The following is a 16,611-nucleotide window of genomic DNA, read 5'->3' as shown; positions in this document are numbered from 1 at the left end:
GCGCAAGAAGGGGGGGAAAGGGGAAAGGGAAAGGGAAAGGGAAGAAACATGAAAATTTTTATTGCTTCAATACGGAACGCTCCCTGAAGCCAATCAGCAACGAGCATTGCCAGGACGCGTTAGCAACCAGCCAATCAGGGACCGGCGGGTCTGGCCAAATGCGGGCTAGCTCCAGCGGTGGAACTGGCAGCACCGAAGTGCAAGGCGGCCGGTTGTACTTAAGGATTCTGGCATCCCCTTCGAGCCATTCTCTGCTTCCGTCCTGGAGCTTCTCCTCTGCCGTGACCGTCACCGCCCCCGTATCCTTGGTTACCCTTCCCCTAAACATAACACGCGTCTCGCGTCGCGCGCCCTTCTTTTTTTTTTTTTTTAACTGGGCCCCAGCCATTTCCCTTTTCTTTTTCTTTCGTCATAATTCTTTTTTCCCTTTTATCCACCTTTCCCTCACAACCTCAGGCACCCACCTCCCTCTGCCTTCCCCCAACTCCCGCTCTCCCCCCGTGACTCTTATCCCTTCTCAATTTTCTTTTTCTTTCCGTTCCCCCGTACCCTCCACCGCCCACGTGACGAGACACCGCCTTTCTTGGCACTATAAAATCATCGCCTCCGATCGCATTCTCCACTCTTCATATTTCCTGACGTGTGCTGCCGCCCACCATATCTTTATCACCCTGCGCTGTTTCGTCGCGTGTCCCTGTCCCTGTCTCCACGCGTCGCACGCCTAGCACTCGTCACAACTGTGAATAGCGCGGAGAGAAGCTTGTATCCAGTCTTGAAATTCGCGAATCAGTCCCGGAGGTCTCCGCTCATCCCTGCGTTACATCCTAGAAGCCTGTATTCCCCGTCTCCTGTCCAGATAAGTGGTCTTGATGGCGACCCCGCCTCCCGAGGCTGCTTCCATTGTCAAGGAGGAGAAGCCTCAGTTGCCTCCCTCCCCCACCGGAGCCTCTGCGCCGGATGTCGCTCCTACCAGGTAAGAAAGCTCCTTGCTCGCATTTTCGCCGCTGTGTGCATCTTGCGCTGACTTTGCTCGCAGCGTTTCAGGCACAACGACCGATGTCAAGCCAGAGGGCGCCTCCAACGCGACTGAACAGAACGGGAACAAGATGAATGGCCATGCCTCCGCTGCGCCTTCACTTGCCAATGGGACCAGCTCCACTGCCTCGCCCCCCAAGTCCCCCGCACCTGCTGCCGTATCCCCCGCACCACCTGCGCCAACTCAGAGCGAGACACCTTTCACTGCTGCGCCTGCCGCAACACAGGAGATCGAGGAACCAGTCACCTCGGGTCAGCAACAGACATCTGAGTCTGCTACTCCTGCAGTGAACGCATCTCTGGATAAATCCACGACCCCAAACCCGTCAGCTCACAAGTCCGGCCCACTGGACGGCACAGTGGATGAGAGCATGGCTATCGATGGCCCGTTGGATGCCCAAGCTCCCGCCACCACCCACAAAGAGCCCCCCCACCATCCTACCGGTGACTCTGCCACCCCTACCTTGCCACCTCTCCAAATCGATCATGAGATGACCGACGCCCCTAACGGCCCGCTGTCTCCTTCCAAGATTGCCCGTGCGCGCGAGACGGATCCAGCGGAGGAGCCCGCTGCGAAGCGTACTAAGATCGAAGGCCAGGATGGAGCGCCAAATGACTTCAGAGTCCCCGAGCTCCCCACTCCAGCTGCCGAGACCCCAGGCCCAACCCCTGCGAATGGCGAATCAAGTATCACCAAAATGCAACACAAGTTCATCTCCAAGAGTATCACGAGCCTGAAGCGTATGCATGACTCCCGCTTCTTCCGTGAGCCCGTCGATCCCGCGAAGCTGAACATCCCGAACTACCATAATGTGATCACCCAGCCCATGGACCTGGGTACGATTGAGAAGAAGCTGAAGGCCAATCAGTACAACTCCCCCCAGGAGGTCTTTGACGATTTTGCCTTGATGGTTCGCAATGCACTCACCTTCAATGGACCTGATCACCTGGTCTCTCAAGAAGGCCAGAAGCTGCAGGCAACTTTCGAGAAGCAGATGAGCAACCTTCCCAGGCCGGACGAGGTGGAGGAGAAGAAGCCGAAGAAGGTAACTGAGAAAACCTCGGCTGGGCGTCGGGAGCCTCGTACCTCCATTGGCAGCACCACCGCCCCTACTGCTACCACTACAACCGCCACCCAAGCCCCGAAGGCGACCTCTCCTCAGAGTACCACCTTTGCACTGGGCCCGGAAGGGCTGCCTGTCATTCGTCGCGACTCCTCAAACCCGGACGGACGCCCGAAGCGCTCGATCCACCCTCCAAAGAGAGACCTCCCGTACTCCACCAAGCCCAAGAAGAAGAAGTACCAGTGGGAGCTCCGCTTTTGCCAGGAGGTCCTTGATGAACTCCACAAGCCAAAACACCAATATATCGCTCTTCCATTCTATTATCCCGTGGATCCTGTTGCTCTCAACATCCCCACCTACCACAGTGTGATCAAGAAGCCTATGGATCTCTCCACGATCCAGTCGAAGCTCAAGACAGGCCAGTACGAAAACTCCAAGGAGTTTGAGACTGACATGCGCCTCATGTTCAAGAACTGCTACCGGTTCAACATCGACGGCGATCCCACATATCTGGCTGGACGGAGTTTAGAAGGCCTTTTTGACTCCAAGTGGTCACAGAAGGCGGAGTATCTGGAGCGGCACGAGCCTCACCCAGAGCAGCACACTGACTCCTCTGAGGATGAAAGTGACGAGGATGCGGAAGAGAGTGATGAGGACGATGAGAAACTCAGCATGCTGCAGAAGCAGATAGCTGAGATGTCTCGTCAGGTGGAGATGATTACCCAAAAGAAGAAGAAGACCCCACCGTCCTCGAAGAAGGCTGGGAAGACTAGCAAGTCCGGAGCCAAGAAGGACACCAAGAAGAGCGGCGGCGGAAGCAAGAAGGACAAGAAGAGCAAGTTCAAGACTGACAAGCCGCGCTTCGTCACCTACCATGAAAAGCAGATCATCTCGAATGGCATCAGTAGCCTTCCCGACAAGAAGATGCAGGAAGCACTTAGGATCATCCAGACCAATGTTCCTGCTCTCAAGGTAAGATCACTTGCAAGATTTTTTTTTTTTCTTTCGGATACAGTCTAACCACCGCCATGACTATAGGGTACCCAAGAGGCCGAGATTGAACTGGACATTGACGAGCTGCCGAACGATGTCCTGTTGCTGCTCCTCAAGTTTGTGAAGAAAAATGTGCCTCACATCATGGATGACGAGGATTCTGCTCCCGCCAACAATGTCGCGGCCCCCAAGCCCAAGAAGAACAAGCCCATGAGCAAGTATGAGCAAGAAGCTCAGATCAACATGCTCGAGAGCAACCTGTCCCGCTTCCAGGGTGGCGGTGGCCACTCGCCCGATCCAGTCCCTTCGGTCGAGGCCAACGAGAGCAGCGATGACGAGTCGGATGATGACTCCGAGGAGAGCGAGGAGGAATAGATGCTCGGCTGATCAATATTTGCTGTCTCTCCAGGAAGAGAGCGCGACTTGCTTTTTGCGTTCCAAGCGTCGTCCATTTTCCCAGCCTTTCTTGAATCCCCATTCCTCACCACACCCCTGGCCTAATATGCACTTCCAATTTTAGAGGCTTGCAACCAAGCATCCTCTTATCTGTCGGGTCAAGACTCCCATTGTAAATATTTTTTCTTGTTTTTCTCTTTTCGAAGTTTCTGGATTCGGTATGCAGCAGCCCTGACATCGCCGGGCATCAACTCTCGATCTTACCATGGTCCTGGATTGCTTGAAACTTTCCCTTTACTATGTTATATCGATGATTCTCTTCGCACGTTAGGGGGAGGCAATTTGCTCCTTGACAAGTTTGAGGATGGAAACATGGTGATTGAGCTGAAGCGAGTTGCTTCACTTGTATGATTACGAAAAAAACGCGGAAATGCCAAAATCTGTATCAATACTGCGTTTATCGTAGGCGACAGTTATTGTAGAGTAGACAGGCACAGCAAACCATACTGTGTCTGTTCATGAACCGAACGGTGTTGGCATCTTCTGTTTACTGAACTCCGTATTTGGAGCTCCGCTCTTGGCGGTGAATCTTTCCACTCCCACTCCGCTATGATTCCCCCTTGCGATCCCTCCATTCTTGAGCACAATCCCAATTTCAAGCGATTGTATGAGAACATCACGACTAACCTCTTGAATGCTGATGGTTCGACTCGCGCCAACAGTACAGACCCGGCCCGGGAGGCTGTTATGGAGGTTGGTTGTGACGGGCTGCTTGGGCGTAGTACTCGCGCGGCGCAACCCAAACATTTTCGCAGAGATCTGACCATCCTTTCACAGGACCTGAAGCAGTGCCAGATACGGAGTGCAAAGAAAAGGATCAAGGCACAGACCCTCAGGCAGTTGGCGTTCGCATCCGACAGTGGGCTTCCCGATGAGGTGCGTGCAGCGCGGTCGTATACACTCTACTCCTTGGCTAATTCTTCACTTCGACCTCTCGCAGTCCCACGATACACTCGCTATAACCTCCCTCTACCTTGAGACGCCGTGTACAGCCATTGAACCAGTCAGCTCACCGCAAGATCGTGAAGAATCCGGACCTCAACAAGATGATGCCCTGTCCCTCCTCGCACCTGAGATCGAGGCCTTTTATTCGCAAATCCCATCTATCATACTACCATTCTCGAATACCCTCTCCTCCGCCATCCACGAGCTTCGAGCCCTGGCAGCAACAAACGCCGATTCCGACATAAATCCAGACATTGCTGCCCCAGCACTGGTGGGTTCACGAAGTATCCCGGCTCCAACTCGCTCAAGTTCGAATCACCATGCCCGCGCCCGTGCCCGAGACCGCCGTGTGCGAACTTCAATGGCGCCTGTGCCGCCTCTCTCGTCACAGCTTCGGGACCGCGTCCGCGCGCTCCGGCGCATCCAGCTATCTGATCTGCCCGCAGCCCGACAGAAAATGGCAGCGACTGCGGCGGCCGTGTTGGCGGTTCGAACGCTGGTCCTGGAGCGGACAGTGGTGATTCTCGAGCGGGCAAAACACGGTACGCTGTCGCGGGCGACGAAGGCGAAGGCGGAGCATTTGGCTACTGTTGCACAGGGGATAGAAGGGAAACTAGAGTGAGCACCTCCTCCCCTCATTTACTCAGCAGCTTGCTGCTATGCTGGAATGGAGTTGGACTCTTGAACCATTGCTCTGTTGCACAATGGTAACTATTGCTAACGGTGGCACAGAGTGACCAAACTTGAGATTGCGGCAACACTCTACACCCCCGAGACACTAGCTGCACTCGGCGGCTACCAGAAACACCTTAGAGACACACGGGGACGACTCGACGAGCGGCGCGCATTGGCGATTGAGGAACTGAAGAGATACGGGGATGTGGACATGCCAGAGGGAACGGGGGCAGACCGCACCGGCGGGGACGGAGGTACGTTGGCAGAGATCGCCCGCCGGTACGGAGTCCTCGCCAAAGAAGTCGAGGTAATTCGCATGGAAATCGCCCGCCTGGGCGAGTAAAACGAGGTCTTTCTATACACAGCAGGCGCAATCAAAATAATCGAAATCTCAGTTGCAAAGACAAGCCGTGGTTCCTGAAACACCCATTTGTATACTCCGCAATCACATGACCTCCCCGCCAAAATTTTGTCCGCCACCGAAAAAGAACCGACTCGAGTTCAGACTTGCGTTCGACTTGCGTTCTCTCCTTGACCATCGCTCTTTTCCCCGCAATCCAGACATTCAAGGACCTACTCACATACACGACTGTGACCTCCAAAATGGCCGACGACGCCCTCTCCATCTACGACGAAATCGAAATCGAAGATATGACCTTCGACCCAGCCCTGCAGATCTATCACTTCCCCTGCCCATGTGGCGACAGATTCGAGATTGCCATCGACGACCTCCGCGACGGAGAGGATATTGGTGTATGTCCGAGCTGCAGCTTGATGATCCGGGTAATCTATGATCTGGTATGTATCGCGATAATCTCAGGCTTGAGCGCACTGCGATTATGAGGACGTCGACATTCGAGGACCTCCTTGAATGCCGTTTTGTGTCTGCAATGACCGCGTCTCACTGGATTTAATGCTAATATTATGATTTGTGCAGAGCGATCTTCCCAAGGCGGATAGTGCGCCGGCTGGCGCTGTTGCTGTGCAGGCGTGAAGATGGGGCGTTGATACCTCGCTTCTAATATCCTTGCTACAACTTTCCTTCTGCTCTCGTGTCCGTGAAAATACCGTGTCCGAGATACAGCTGCCTTTTCACGGGCTGTGGCGCGCTTCATGCGACAGGTCCACATGATGCCCCGCGCTGTCGGTGCAATGGATGTCATACCCCCAGCCTTGGTCGCTCGCACACACCGACATGTCGTCTCTTTTAAAGGACGCTCCATGGCGTCTCCGTTTAGACGACTTGGAACCTCTGGGACTAGGACAGCGGGGATCACATCACGCTGAGGGTCTTGGATATACGCTATCTTTGCGGTCTGTCAACAGCCCGACATGTTAAGTGTTCATTTCTGCAGATGTGACCACGAGCTGCTTCTATCATGCTTGGATTGAGATGCTCGAATGGCAAGTGCTCATCGGGCGATGGGATCTCCGACACGGGTCTTGGGTTTGTGATTCAGACTGGTTGATCGTATGCATCAGGCCTTGCCTTTCACGATTCTTCACGGACCATGTACGAGAGCAGCGCCGGGCTAAATTTATTTGATACCATCGACAGAAGAAGGATCTTCTATCAACACCCTGGGATATGCATTCGAGCCCACATTGGTCAATACCGTTACCGAAATAACTTGCACCCATAAAACTACAATATGTCCCATGATCCACCGTAGATAACTTCCACACCAAGTGATACACACGACGTTCCGACCCCTTCATTACGATCATCACCTATACTTCATGATTCATCCACGAACCCGCCATTGCGCAAGCAATCGAGACGCACAATCACTCCACAACCTCCCCGTAGATATCCTTCGGCAGCGTCAGGGTCAGCTCCGAATTCAGCAAATCAGTCAGATTGCTCCCGTCGCGCAGGTAGATCCACTGGCCGTGCGCAAACTCCCTCGTGCCCTGCTTCTCGTGCATGCGGTCGCCCTCGACAATCCAGTCATACCGCTTCGGCCCGGAAAGAGGTGAGCTGAGCCAGATCTGTTTGTTGGGTGGTTGTTTGTTGAGCACGTAGGTGCCGACTGCGGGGACGGAGATGTTCAGCACACCGGCCTGGAGGGGTGGGTGTTAGTCCGGGTATCTTGCTGGGGCTGCTGCCATGGGAGAAGAGCATTGGGGTAGGGACGGGGAAGAGGAATGGAGATGGGGGATTCAAAGAGAAGCAACGGCAACAGCAACGGCAACAATGACGTACGCTATACTCCGCTTCAACATCAGATCCTTCTTCTTGCACTTTCTCCAAATGTCCCAGGAGGACATTGAAATAGTGCTCCGAGTAATGCTGGTATTCCTCCGCCGTCAACGGCGACGGCTCAGTGACATGCACGGCGGCACCCGCGACAGGCGCAGACTGGGGATTCGGTGGCCGCGGATCCTCGGAGTCTGGCTGGATGCCCTTGGCAAAAGCAGCGGAGGAGGTGAACGACCGAGCCGGGCTGATCTTGGCCGCGGAGCTGCGGTGGAGAGCTGGAGCTGGAGCTTGAATGCCGGTGCGGATTGGCGGGGCAAGGCTCGTGCTGATGGTACGCCCGGAGGAACGGGCGACCAGGCGCAGAGTGCGAGGCGCTGTGCGGGAGAGCATTGTGGATTGACGGGGTTGATGTCTGCTGGTGACAGCTGCGGAGAGAGACGGGATTCGAGAATTGGAGCTGCGGAGAAAAAGCGCATACATCATCGGTTTTAGGGCCGTGACCGCCTGCCGGGCTGGGTGATTATGCCATTCTGCCGATCGATGAGGTTGTCGTTGGATGGGATGGTCGCGAGCGATAGATTGAGTGATGGTGATGTAACCCGAGTGATCGGTCTGCAAGACGGAATTGTCTATTTCAGTATCGATTGAACTGGAGCTTTATTAGTGGAGTTGAGATATTTTGGGCGCGGCGTGGAAAGGCGTGGAGATCCATGGTTAGTGACTATGGGATCTCATCCTGATTTGGCGAGAGGGATAAGCATTCCATTAGCTTAGTGAAGACTCTGCAAGAGCTGTGGTCTAGCTATCGAGAGATCAATCGCTTTGCAGAACTTATTATGGCGTGTCCACCTAGTGATTCCCGAAAAGGAAGACCGCGATCTAGATCAGCGACCATACTGGACTGAATCACAGTATTCGATGTGGAAGCCTGTATGCATTTTTAACTGCAGGCCTGGCAGGAAATGCAACTGGGCACCAGCTGTCAAGGTGTACCTGGATACTAATCTCTGAGGGACACAGGGGTGTGTTGAAAAGGTGATGGCCACGGACGCATCCGGTGAGTGAGTTGTCGTTCATCCACAACGACAATCACGTATGAGACTACTAGACGGGGGCTCCTCGAGTATCCAGACTACTGTTGAGCAGATCTATATCTCGATGGATTGAGCGACCCTAAGCTCCCCTGCCCGCCCCTAAGCCATCCCAGAGCTCTTGCTCCACAACCGGAACTTTGTCTGCGAGTGATGGTCGAACGATATGAATTGCACATCCAAGAACCTCTCTTCCCCTGTTCGCCCCTATTTTCCCGTCTCCGATTACTGGACATGATGACGCGATGGGCTCGCAGAAAAGGAACGCCATGATCCAATCGGCACCATTTCGAATCAGTCTCAGCCATCGGAGTGTTGGGGTCAGTCAGGAGATAGCACACGTGGAATATTCATTTGGCCGTAGATGTATAGACGCTCATAAGGAGGCTTGAAGCCATAGACGGAAGCTTTTGCCGGCACTATTGACAGCGCTAGCAAGTGGTGCAATTTTCCTGCGAAGGGGCTGACGTGGGATAGTCTTAGCCCAAGGGGGGGTTCGTCATGAGGCCCGACGAATGGCGAGCTGTCGAAACTAGAGCAGACTAGGATCCATTTAGAGCGACATACCCGATTAGTGAATATAGATACTGGGATGCCCGGGAGAGACGAGAAGAAAAATATATAATGATGAGCCGAGGTGAATTGTGGCACGGTATAGGCCGTCAGCCCAAAAAGCAGGGAAAGGGCGAATCCGGATGGAGTATGGTAATTCGTAGTCGGTCGGGTCGGAATGGGTCGATCCTGAGGGATAGACTAGCAGCTGCACGACAAATTGCCCCAAAAGGCTCGTATAACACACAAAGCACTGTGACTCCCTCTTTGGGACATCGCCCCCAGAGCTCTATGTGGTAATCGAAGATTTGGGGGCCCAGAAACGTGACCGGAGCCTGACGCCTTGAAGCCTTGACACAACGGGCACGAATCCGAAGGATCCAAAACCCGTGCAGAGAATGAATAATAATGCACCATAATAATCATGAATATAATAATCATGAATATAATAATCATGAATATAATAATCATGAATATAATAATCATGAATATAATAATCAAGGATCGATCTGTGTCACGGCAGGGCAATCGCTTTGTGCTTGCTTACCGGCCCCCGTTCCTGAGACACCCCAGCCAATGAGTACCGGGCCGCCTGGAACAGACGCAGGAACTCGACACCCAGGTCTAGGGATGGGGCCTTATCCGAGGTCGGTGGCTGAAAGGAATCATCCCGGCAGAGGCAATGGATTTTCCTCTTTTGCCTCCTCTTTCCAGTGTGTCAGCACACCGTAAGTCAGTGGGAAGTGCCGCCGAGTCAGCGGAGGTTGTCCCCACGAGTCGTACTGCCGAACGTTTGGTGGCTCCGACAAGGCTTGTCGCGTTGTGGAGAGGGACGCGAGTGTGGCGGTCTAGTCCAGGTCGCTAGTGTTTGAAAACGAGAGTGTTCGTCAGAGGCCCATCAGAAGCCGGTGCTCTAGGCGCACCGCAAGGGGGCAGAAGGGGATCAATTGGTCAGAGTTTGGCCTGAAACACTGGCGGGCGATCGGGGAGTTGGGCCGGATCGCCTGTGACTGGCCGATGCCGTCATGGCTGGGGGAAAGGTGGCGCGGCCTGCAGTATCGGGTGTCTCGGTGTGCCAGATTCTTGCTCACACCTGGATCATTTGGAGACGGTCATTGACTATCATCCATGGTGGTTGGGTCTTCAGAACTGCGCTGGACACCTTGTTGTCTCGACCTCGAGATGTGTACAGTACTCTTGTGTTTGTGTGGAGAATGGATTCTGATAGGGTTTCCAGTCAATAGCGAGCCCAATTCACATGGCTGCCCTGGCTGGATTCCACGGAAGCGCCGCGGTCGAACCAATGAGAAAGGTGGGATGTAACAATTCCACTGCCCACGCAATCGTCTTCCGTGGTTTGTTCGATTGGGATCCACCTGCCATGGAGAGGGCACAGAGAGGGCACACAGAGAGACTATACGGCATCGGGATTGCCTGACTTGTCTCCGGGAAAATGTGTAGGAAGGATCCTTGTCTGCCAAAGGCAAGCCAGGTCACTCCGAATGACCCCTATCCAGCCCCTGGAAAGGCGCGGAGACGACTCCCTCATGTTCAGGCGGGAAAATTCCCCGACCTCGTCGTGATGGTCCAAAGTAGCTGTACAATGGTGAGATGCGGTCTGGCCAGCTGTGGAACCGACTCGGGTCTTTGAAGAGTGGACATCTGCGATGAAGAGCAAAAGTCAGCTCCAGTCAGACGGAGGATAGGGACACGATCATCATGATCCATCTTCCACGTTAGACACTACGCTAGGGCGTGGCCAATCACTGCAAGGTCGCCGGGACTGTCAATCCCCATCGCCCCCATTGTGAGGCCAGTTCCATGGATGCCACTGGCGTCGACGATGCAGAAGTCGAAAATGCAAAATGAAAAAGAAAAAAGCCATAGGTTCCCCAACCAATGATGGCCTTGAACCAGGCACAATCACTGCGTTGTCTGCTCCACTGGGAGGTGAAGAAGTGAAGAAACGGCGGTTCCAGCTGGGATGCCTGGACTCGCCCCCAGGGATTTAATATCCTCTTCGGCCCCTCGGGTCTTGCTCTTCTCTCATCTTCCCAGCCTGCAGGATCTCTTTCCATTCCTTCGGATCTCCGTTCCTTCGGATCTTTCTGCTTTTTATCTAGTCTTGTGCCGTGCACGGATCTAGGTTCCTTTCCTTTTTATCACCTTCATTTCTCTCGAGAACCGGCTTCTCGGTCTTCCCTTCCTTTCTCTTGTGCAAGGCCTGAGATCCGCATCCAAGCAATCCATCATGGTCTCTTTCACCTCTCTGTTCACTGCCGGCCTGCTGGCCTCGTCGGCTCTGGCTGTGCCGCACCGCATGTCAGTGGAGAAGCGCTCGACTGGCAAGCGCGGCGCTGCCTACAACGACGTCTCTGCCGTCACTCCCTTGGCTGAAACTGGCCAGATCTCCTGGGCCTACAACTGGGCCTATTCCCCGAGTTTCCTGTCCCAGTCGAGCCTGCCGAGTGGAATCGAGTTCGTGCCCATGCTCTGGGGTGAAAAGACCTTGGAAGGTTGGGCGACAACCATCGAGACTTTCGTGGCCGGCGTCACTAGTACCAAATACCTTCTGGGTCCAAACGAGCCGGATAACCGTGAACAAGCGAATATGACCGCCACTGAGGCCGCCAGCTTCTATCGGCACCATATCACCCCGTTCGCTGGCAAGGCCAAGCTGATTAGTCCCGCCGTAACCTCGTCCGTCAAGCCAAACCAAGGCCTGCAATGGTTCCGAGAGTTCATGCACCTTTGCTCCAACTGCGACGTCCACGGCCTTGCCGTACACTGGTACGGGAACTCGTTCCCCGAGTTCCAGTCCTTCATCCAAAAGGCCGTCAGCACGGCCGCCGACTACAACCTGTCTGAGGTCTGGGTCACCGAGTTTGCTCTTAGCATCGATGCGGCCGGTGTTTCGGAAAGCAATGAGAGCGATGCGGCCAAATTCGTCAGCCAAGCCGTGCAATTCCTCGACTCGCAGGCCAACGTCACCCGCTACTCATACTTCATGGCTGCCCCGGGCTTCCTCGTCAACACCAACAACGAGCTGAACCAGGTTGGAGGCAACTACACCGCATAGTCGGCTCTTTTCATCTTTACCTCTTTTCCGAGGGAATGCCAGCCACTGCACTTTGTACAAATCGATAGAATGACGAGATGAGGGTTCGGCGTCTCTCCGAACCGATATGCTGGTTCTACTTGGTTTCATGTTGTCACGGTGGATCTCACGAGTCTCCTCTTTTGGATCATTGATGTATCTGTCGTTTGGTTTGTCCATATTCCCAGGGTTTGACGCAAATATTTCCAAAACCGCAGTTCCCAACCTGTCTTTCCGGATCTTCGTCCCGGTAGTTGTGTGCCGCCGGTAGAGTGACCTCACGTAGTTTGTGGCGGATTTCCACCTCTTCACCTCAAAGAATTGCTTCGTTCTCACGAGTGGTCTGCGTTGTTAGTGGAGATTGGAGACCGGGGAGGTGGCGGTGGTGGCGTCCCGAGTTTTTCTTTCACGAATCAAGGCTGCAGACTCCCGGGGCTGCGATGCGAGCCTGTCTCACCGGGAGAAATGACACGCCTTGCAGGAAGAGAAAGAGAAATCAATTGCAGGGAATGTCAGCAAGCCACAAAGCTACAGGTGGATAGTGAATAAAGTAGTACAGGAGGTCGGGAGGTTGATACATGCATTGTATCCAGCATATCGTTCAAAAGAAAGATGAACGGTGAAGAAGAGCCTAGGTCGAGAATTGACCAAGATATCTCAACGTAAACAGTAGAGATTGATGGAAAGATGAATAAAAGTCATGGACCGAGCAAGGCCGGAGGTGCAACGTTCCTCAGCCACTCTGCATTCGCGACACAAATCTCCCTCATATTTCTCCGGTCGATGTACGCCGGGCCCATAGACTCTTCCTTTCGCCAGCGATATTGGTCAGTGAATCGACGCAGCGCACAGAACTCGAAGAGATTGGGTTTCAGCGGTGCAAAGTCCCTGCGTGCCAGACGTGAGTTCCTGAAAAGCGCAATGGGCAGTCATTACAACATTGAGATCATGGTAGACTTACAACTCACCGTTCCGATGGAGCACCTTCCAGCTCCATAGAGGAAGTCGGTAGGTACTCTCACCCCAGGGCCAGTCGTGGGGGCAGCAATCGATGAGTATAAAAAAGTCAAACCCGTTCGTGATCGAGCGACGGATCAGGTTGTCCTTGTGGTTGAACCGCTGGAGATCCATTTTCTCGAAAAATGCTCTTGCGATGACCGGGTGGCCTTCGTCGAGGCTTTTCTGGAGATGGTCTGGCAGATCCCATATCTTGAATTGAAGGGCAAACCGGACAGCCTGGGCCCGCGGTGGGAGTCCGACGAGGGAAAGAGGCTCCGAGGCTTTGGGACTTCGGCCTGACATGGTGAAGATCGATCATGGGGTTATAGTATTCAATGAAGGAGGATGGGGGAGAAGAGAATTCGTGACCGTTCTTGCAGCTTCATATATCCAGTATCCTGGCGGCCGAACAAAGATTGTCATCTACCTATAGAACAAATAGCGAACTTGGATTTGAGTCAAACAGAAAGAATGAATGGACTGCTAAAGACCGGACGCAACAGGTAACAATATCATAAGTTGGTAACGAAAAGGACGAAAGAAAGAGGAGAAACCATCCCCTCGACTACTCTGTGAGGGTGCAATATCTTCCTTTTCATACACTAATACTAAACGCGAAGCTCAGCGACCTGCGCTTGCGAAGCTGATAACATCCGCCCATACACCGTCCTCGCGCGTGAAATTGATATCATGACCCCAGCGATGTATATCATGCATCCATTCTATCTGGCCCAGCCAGACTTGCTTAGCAGTTCTCACATCCATATATTCAAGCGGTGTTGGGTCCGGCTCCAGCCAAAGATATCGATCGGTTTGAGAGCGTATGGCGAATAGCACCGCCATGCTGATAGTGGTGAGAGCATGAAACTTGCTGATTAGAGTAGCAAAAAAAGGTGTCAGCTATCCAACCAGTAGAAGTATTCTCCGGTAATAGGGACTATACATACAAACACCCATCTTTTTCTTCGAGTATAAAATTATAAACGGGAATGTCGTAAGTCCCAGAGCCCTTGGGACGGTCGTCCGTGCAGCAGTCAATGAGAATGAAGTTTTCCATCACAGGCACCGATTCGTCTGGGGTCAGAGGACGGACAAACGTGTCACTGCGGTGGAAGTCCCGAATGATATCCTGCTGGAAGAAGCTTTTTGTAATAGGGCGATGGCATGATTCCACATTGTCCCATAGATCGTCCGATAGCGCATCCAGATCAATCCATATGACAAAACGAATAGCTTGTGGATTGGGAGGATAGTCTAGACAAGGGAGCATATGTTGTCGATTGCCACCGCGTTGTTTTGCGATGGGATCCTGCTCCCATGCAGATCCATCCTGCAATGCATCTTCCGGTGAAACGTCTTCCCCACGGGTGACATGGCGAGTTCTGAAAGATTTCAAGAATTTACCGAGACCCATGGCTGAATACTGTGCCGTTGAAAGATCAGGTAGAACATGAAGGAATGGGATGGGCGTCGGCCGTTGTCCTGAGATGGAGCTTTTAACATGTCTCGCTGGGCTGAAACAAAGGTCTCCTCTGCACCCTTTCTATCACGGTACATGGATCACAGATAAAGAGACCCACCAGTTTCAGCCATCCTCTCTGGGCGCTTGGAATTGGAGATGATGATTTCAACTCAAAGACGGGTCATGGTTGAGGAGAGGAATACCCTCCTATCCACAAAGGACCTGTATAACCCGGAGTGGATGACGAGGCCGTGTACGATGTTGTTGAAAGGAAAGGAAAGAAGAAAAAAAAGAAAGGCAAGGATATTGCAAATCAATACTACTAGCCATTCAGCCTCAAAGTGGTCAGGGGTGAAAGGACCGACATATCAGATAAAGAGAATTGCTAGCTACACTGATCATCTGAATCTATGGAAGGAAACTACATTCTACCGCCCCAACAGCCTCCAATGAGACAAAGTCGCGTTGGATGATACCGAGGCCCCCAAGAACGAAAGACAAAGAAAACGACCCGATATGCTTTGATCATCACCACGCCTCCATTCCTACAGGTTCAATCTCGGCCCTTTCATCTAATCCAACCTCATCTAAACCATACTCCCCGTGGGTAGTGAGAAAGCTCAAACGCTCGCTGCTCGGTATCAAGTGTCAGTATTCGCTTGTCCCACAAAGGAAGGAAAAAGAGTTCAGGGTTCCTTACGTCGCCGAGTCTGCTTATCCTCGCGCCAGGGATATTCGTCGGTGATCATGCACAGTGTATCGTATGTCGCCTCTTGGAGCACTAATTCCTCGTAATTCCTGCCGTCCAAGAGTTAGTTCTCGCCGATGGACCTATCTACCTCGGCACCACATATTCAAGTACAGGCAGGACAGCACTCAAGAGGGGAGAGAACGAGAGCCATTCAACATACAAGATACCGTCTCTCAGTCACACGGTAGTTGTGCACAGGAAGCCCCTTCGGACTACTGCCGTGGGGGAGCTCCGAAGCACAGCAGTCAATAATAATCCAGCTCTGGTCATTGACCATACCAGGCAGAGTGCGGATGTAGTTGTCTCCGCGCTCAAATCTCTGCAGACCCATCCGGAAGAAAAAGATGCTGGCCACCTTGAGATATCGTTCTCTGGCATCCTGTCCGAGATCCTGGGGAATGTCTTCCTCAAGGACTCGCAGGATAATCCGAAAGGGCTCCCGTGTCTCAGGAAAAGACAGCTCCTTGTACTTGGTGACGGCCATGGTTGCTTGACTTGGAATGGCAAGGACAGTTGAGTTGCCGTGGAGCATGGACAGCGGAGAGATTGGAGATTGGGATGAACTGAACAAGAGCCGTCAGAGACCAGGAGAGGGTTTAAATACCTGCGATGGCCTAAAAAAAGCACCAGTATCGGTGCCTTCATTGCGAATCCGGTTGACGATGTAGGGGTCATCGAGGATAAAGAAGCGTTGACAAGATATGTCGAAACATGGATCGCTCATCCTACTTGGTAAATGCAGCCAGCCATACAGCCCCCCCCCCCCCTGCACCGAGTTGACAAAGGCCAGAATCGGTCGTTGATCTGCAGCCGAATGAAAACATACTTGCTACCCCTTGACTTTGGCTCGCTTGAAATAAAGAAACGGGTAGATGTCTTTGGCAGGCCTGGGTGATGAGCTGTGAAACCGGCGGAGCGTGGCTATACACGACCAAAACACTGAAACAGCCTTCAATCTAGGCCCATCCCTGCGCCTCTATTCTAGGATATCATCTCCTTGGTAGAAATGGTAGAATAGGGTCGGACGAGACAATGACCAGGTTGATGATATGAGGCGCATCGCCTCGACGATGCTTGGAAGAATGTGCAAAAATTAAAAGGAAACAGTTCGAACGCCCGAGGTGGCCTTACCAAGAGCATCGGGGCAATGAGAAAGATGAAAAAAAGGTCACCACCATAGCTATTCAGCTAGAAGTCAAGTAGTCGAGTCAAGACGTGTGAAGGTCAAGCAGTTTCGCCCTACCGGCTACCACCAAAAGCAAAGTCCTTTTGACCATATATACTATAA

At 53.0% G+C, this 16,611-nt stretch overlaps 8 protein-coding genes across 8 annotated transcripts; 4 read left to right on the top strand and 4 right to left on the bottom strand.

The window, feature by feature from the left end:
- Positions 1-869: 869 nt before the first annotated feature.
- Positions 870-3,467, top strand: N7459_005330 (putative transcription regulator BDF1; the record flags this gene model as incomplete). Its single annotated transcript, XM_056944514.1, has 3 exons — positions 870-973; positions 1,037-3,071; positions 3,138-3,467. 3 exons carry the CDS (start codon positions 870-872, stop codon positions 3,465-3,467), a joined length of 2,469 nt encoding a protein of 822 aa, XP_056801397.1.
- Positions 3,468-4,097: 630 nt separating this feature from the next.
- On the top strand, positions 4,098-5,511 carry N7459_005329 (uncharacterized protein; the record flags this gene model as incomplete). The annotated part of the gene is made up of 4 exons (XM_056944513.1): positions 4,098-4,241; positions 4,326-4,424; positions 4,489-5,111; positions 5,226-5,511. 4 exons carry the CDS (start codon positions 4,098-4,100, stop codon positions 5,509-5,511), a joined length of 1,152 nt encoding a protein of 383 aa, XP_056801396.1.
- A 260-nt stretch (positions 5,512-5,771) lies between these two features.
- dph3 (CSL family zinc fnger-containing protein) lies at positions 5,772-6,162 on the top strand (the record flags this gene model as incomplete). Its single annotated transcript, XM_056944512.1, has 2 exons — positions 5,772-5,966; positions 6,106-6,162. The coding sequence occupies 2 exons, from the start codon at positions 5,772-5,774 to the stop codon at positions 6,160-6,162; spliced, it is 252 nt and encodes an 83-aa protein (XP_056801395.1).
- Positions 6,163-6,956: 794 nt separating this feature from the next.
- On the bottom strand, positions 6,957-7,761 carry N7459_005327 (frataxin family protein; the record flags this gene model as incomplete). The annotated part of the gene is made up of 2 exons (XM_056944511.1): positions 6,957-7,232; positions 7,375-7,761. The coding sequence occupies 2 exons, from the start codon at positions 7,759-7,761 to the stop codon at positions 6,957-6,959; spliced, it is 663 nt and encodes a 220-aa protein (XP_056801394.1).
- A 3,504-nt stretch (positions 7,762-11,265) lies between these two features.
- On the top strand, positions 11,266-12,093 carry N7459_005326 (glycoside hydrolase family 128 protein; the record flags this gene model as incomplete). Its single annotated transcript, XM_056944510.1, has 1 exon — positions 11,266-12,093. One exon carries the CDS (start codon positions 11,266-11,268, stop codon positions 12,091-12,093), a length of 828 nt encoding a protein of 275 aa, XP_056801393.1.
- Positions 12,094-12,809: 716 nt separating this feature from the next.
- N7459_005325 (uncharacterized protein) lies at positions 12,810-13,413 on the bottom strand (the record flags this gene model as incomplete). The annotated part of the gene is made up of 2 exons (XM_056944509.1): positions 12,810-13,020; positions 13,073-13,413. The coding sequence occupies 2 exons, from the start codon at positions 13,411-13,413 to the stop codon at positions 12,810-12,812; spliced, it is 552 nt and encodes a 183-aa protein (XP_056801392.1).
- A 318-nt stretch (positions 13,414-13,731) lies between these two features.
- N7459_005324 (uncharacterized protein) lies at positions 13,732-14,524 on the bottom strand (the record flags this gene model as incomplete). Its single annotated transcript, XM_056944508.1, has 2 exons — positions 13,732-13,981; positions 14,058-14,524. 2 exons carry the CDS (start codon positions 14,522-14,524, stop codon positions 13,732-13,734), a joined length of 717 nt encoding a protein of 238 aa, XP_056801391.1.
- Positions 14,525-15,258: 734 nt separating this feature from the next.
- N7459_005323 (uncharacterized protein) lies at positions 15,259-15,807 on the bottom strand (the record flags this gene model as incomplete). The annotated part of the gene is made up of 2 exons (XM_056944507.1): positions 15,259-15,360; positions 15,484-15,807. The coding sequence occupies 2 exons, from the start codon at positions 15,805-15,807 to the stop codon at positions 15,259-15,261; spliced, it is 426 nt and encodes a 141-aa protein (XP_056801390.1).
- Positions 15,808-16,611: the final 804 nt, after the last annotated feature.

The sequence above is a fragment of the Penicillium hispanicum genome, assembly GCF_028827665.1.
Source record: "Penicillium hispanicum strain IBT 35686 chromosome Unknown utg000004l_segment0_segment0, whole genome shotgun sequence".
Classification (NCBI taxonomy): Eukaryota; Fungi; Ascomycota; class Eurotiomycetes; order Eurotiales; family Aspergillaceae; genus Penicillium; species Penicillium hispanicum.
This window is presented reverse-complemented; position numbering and strand designations above follow the sequence as displayed.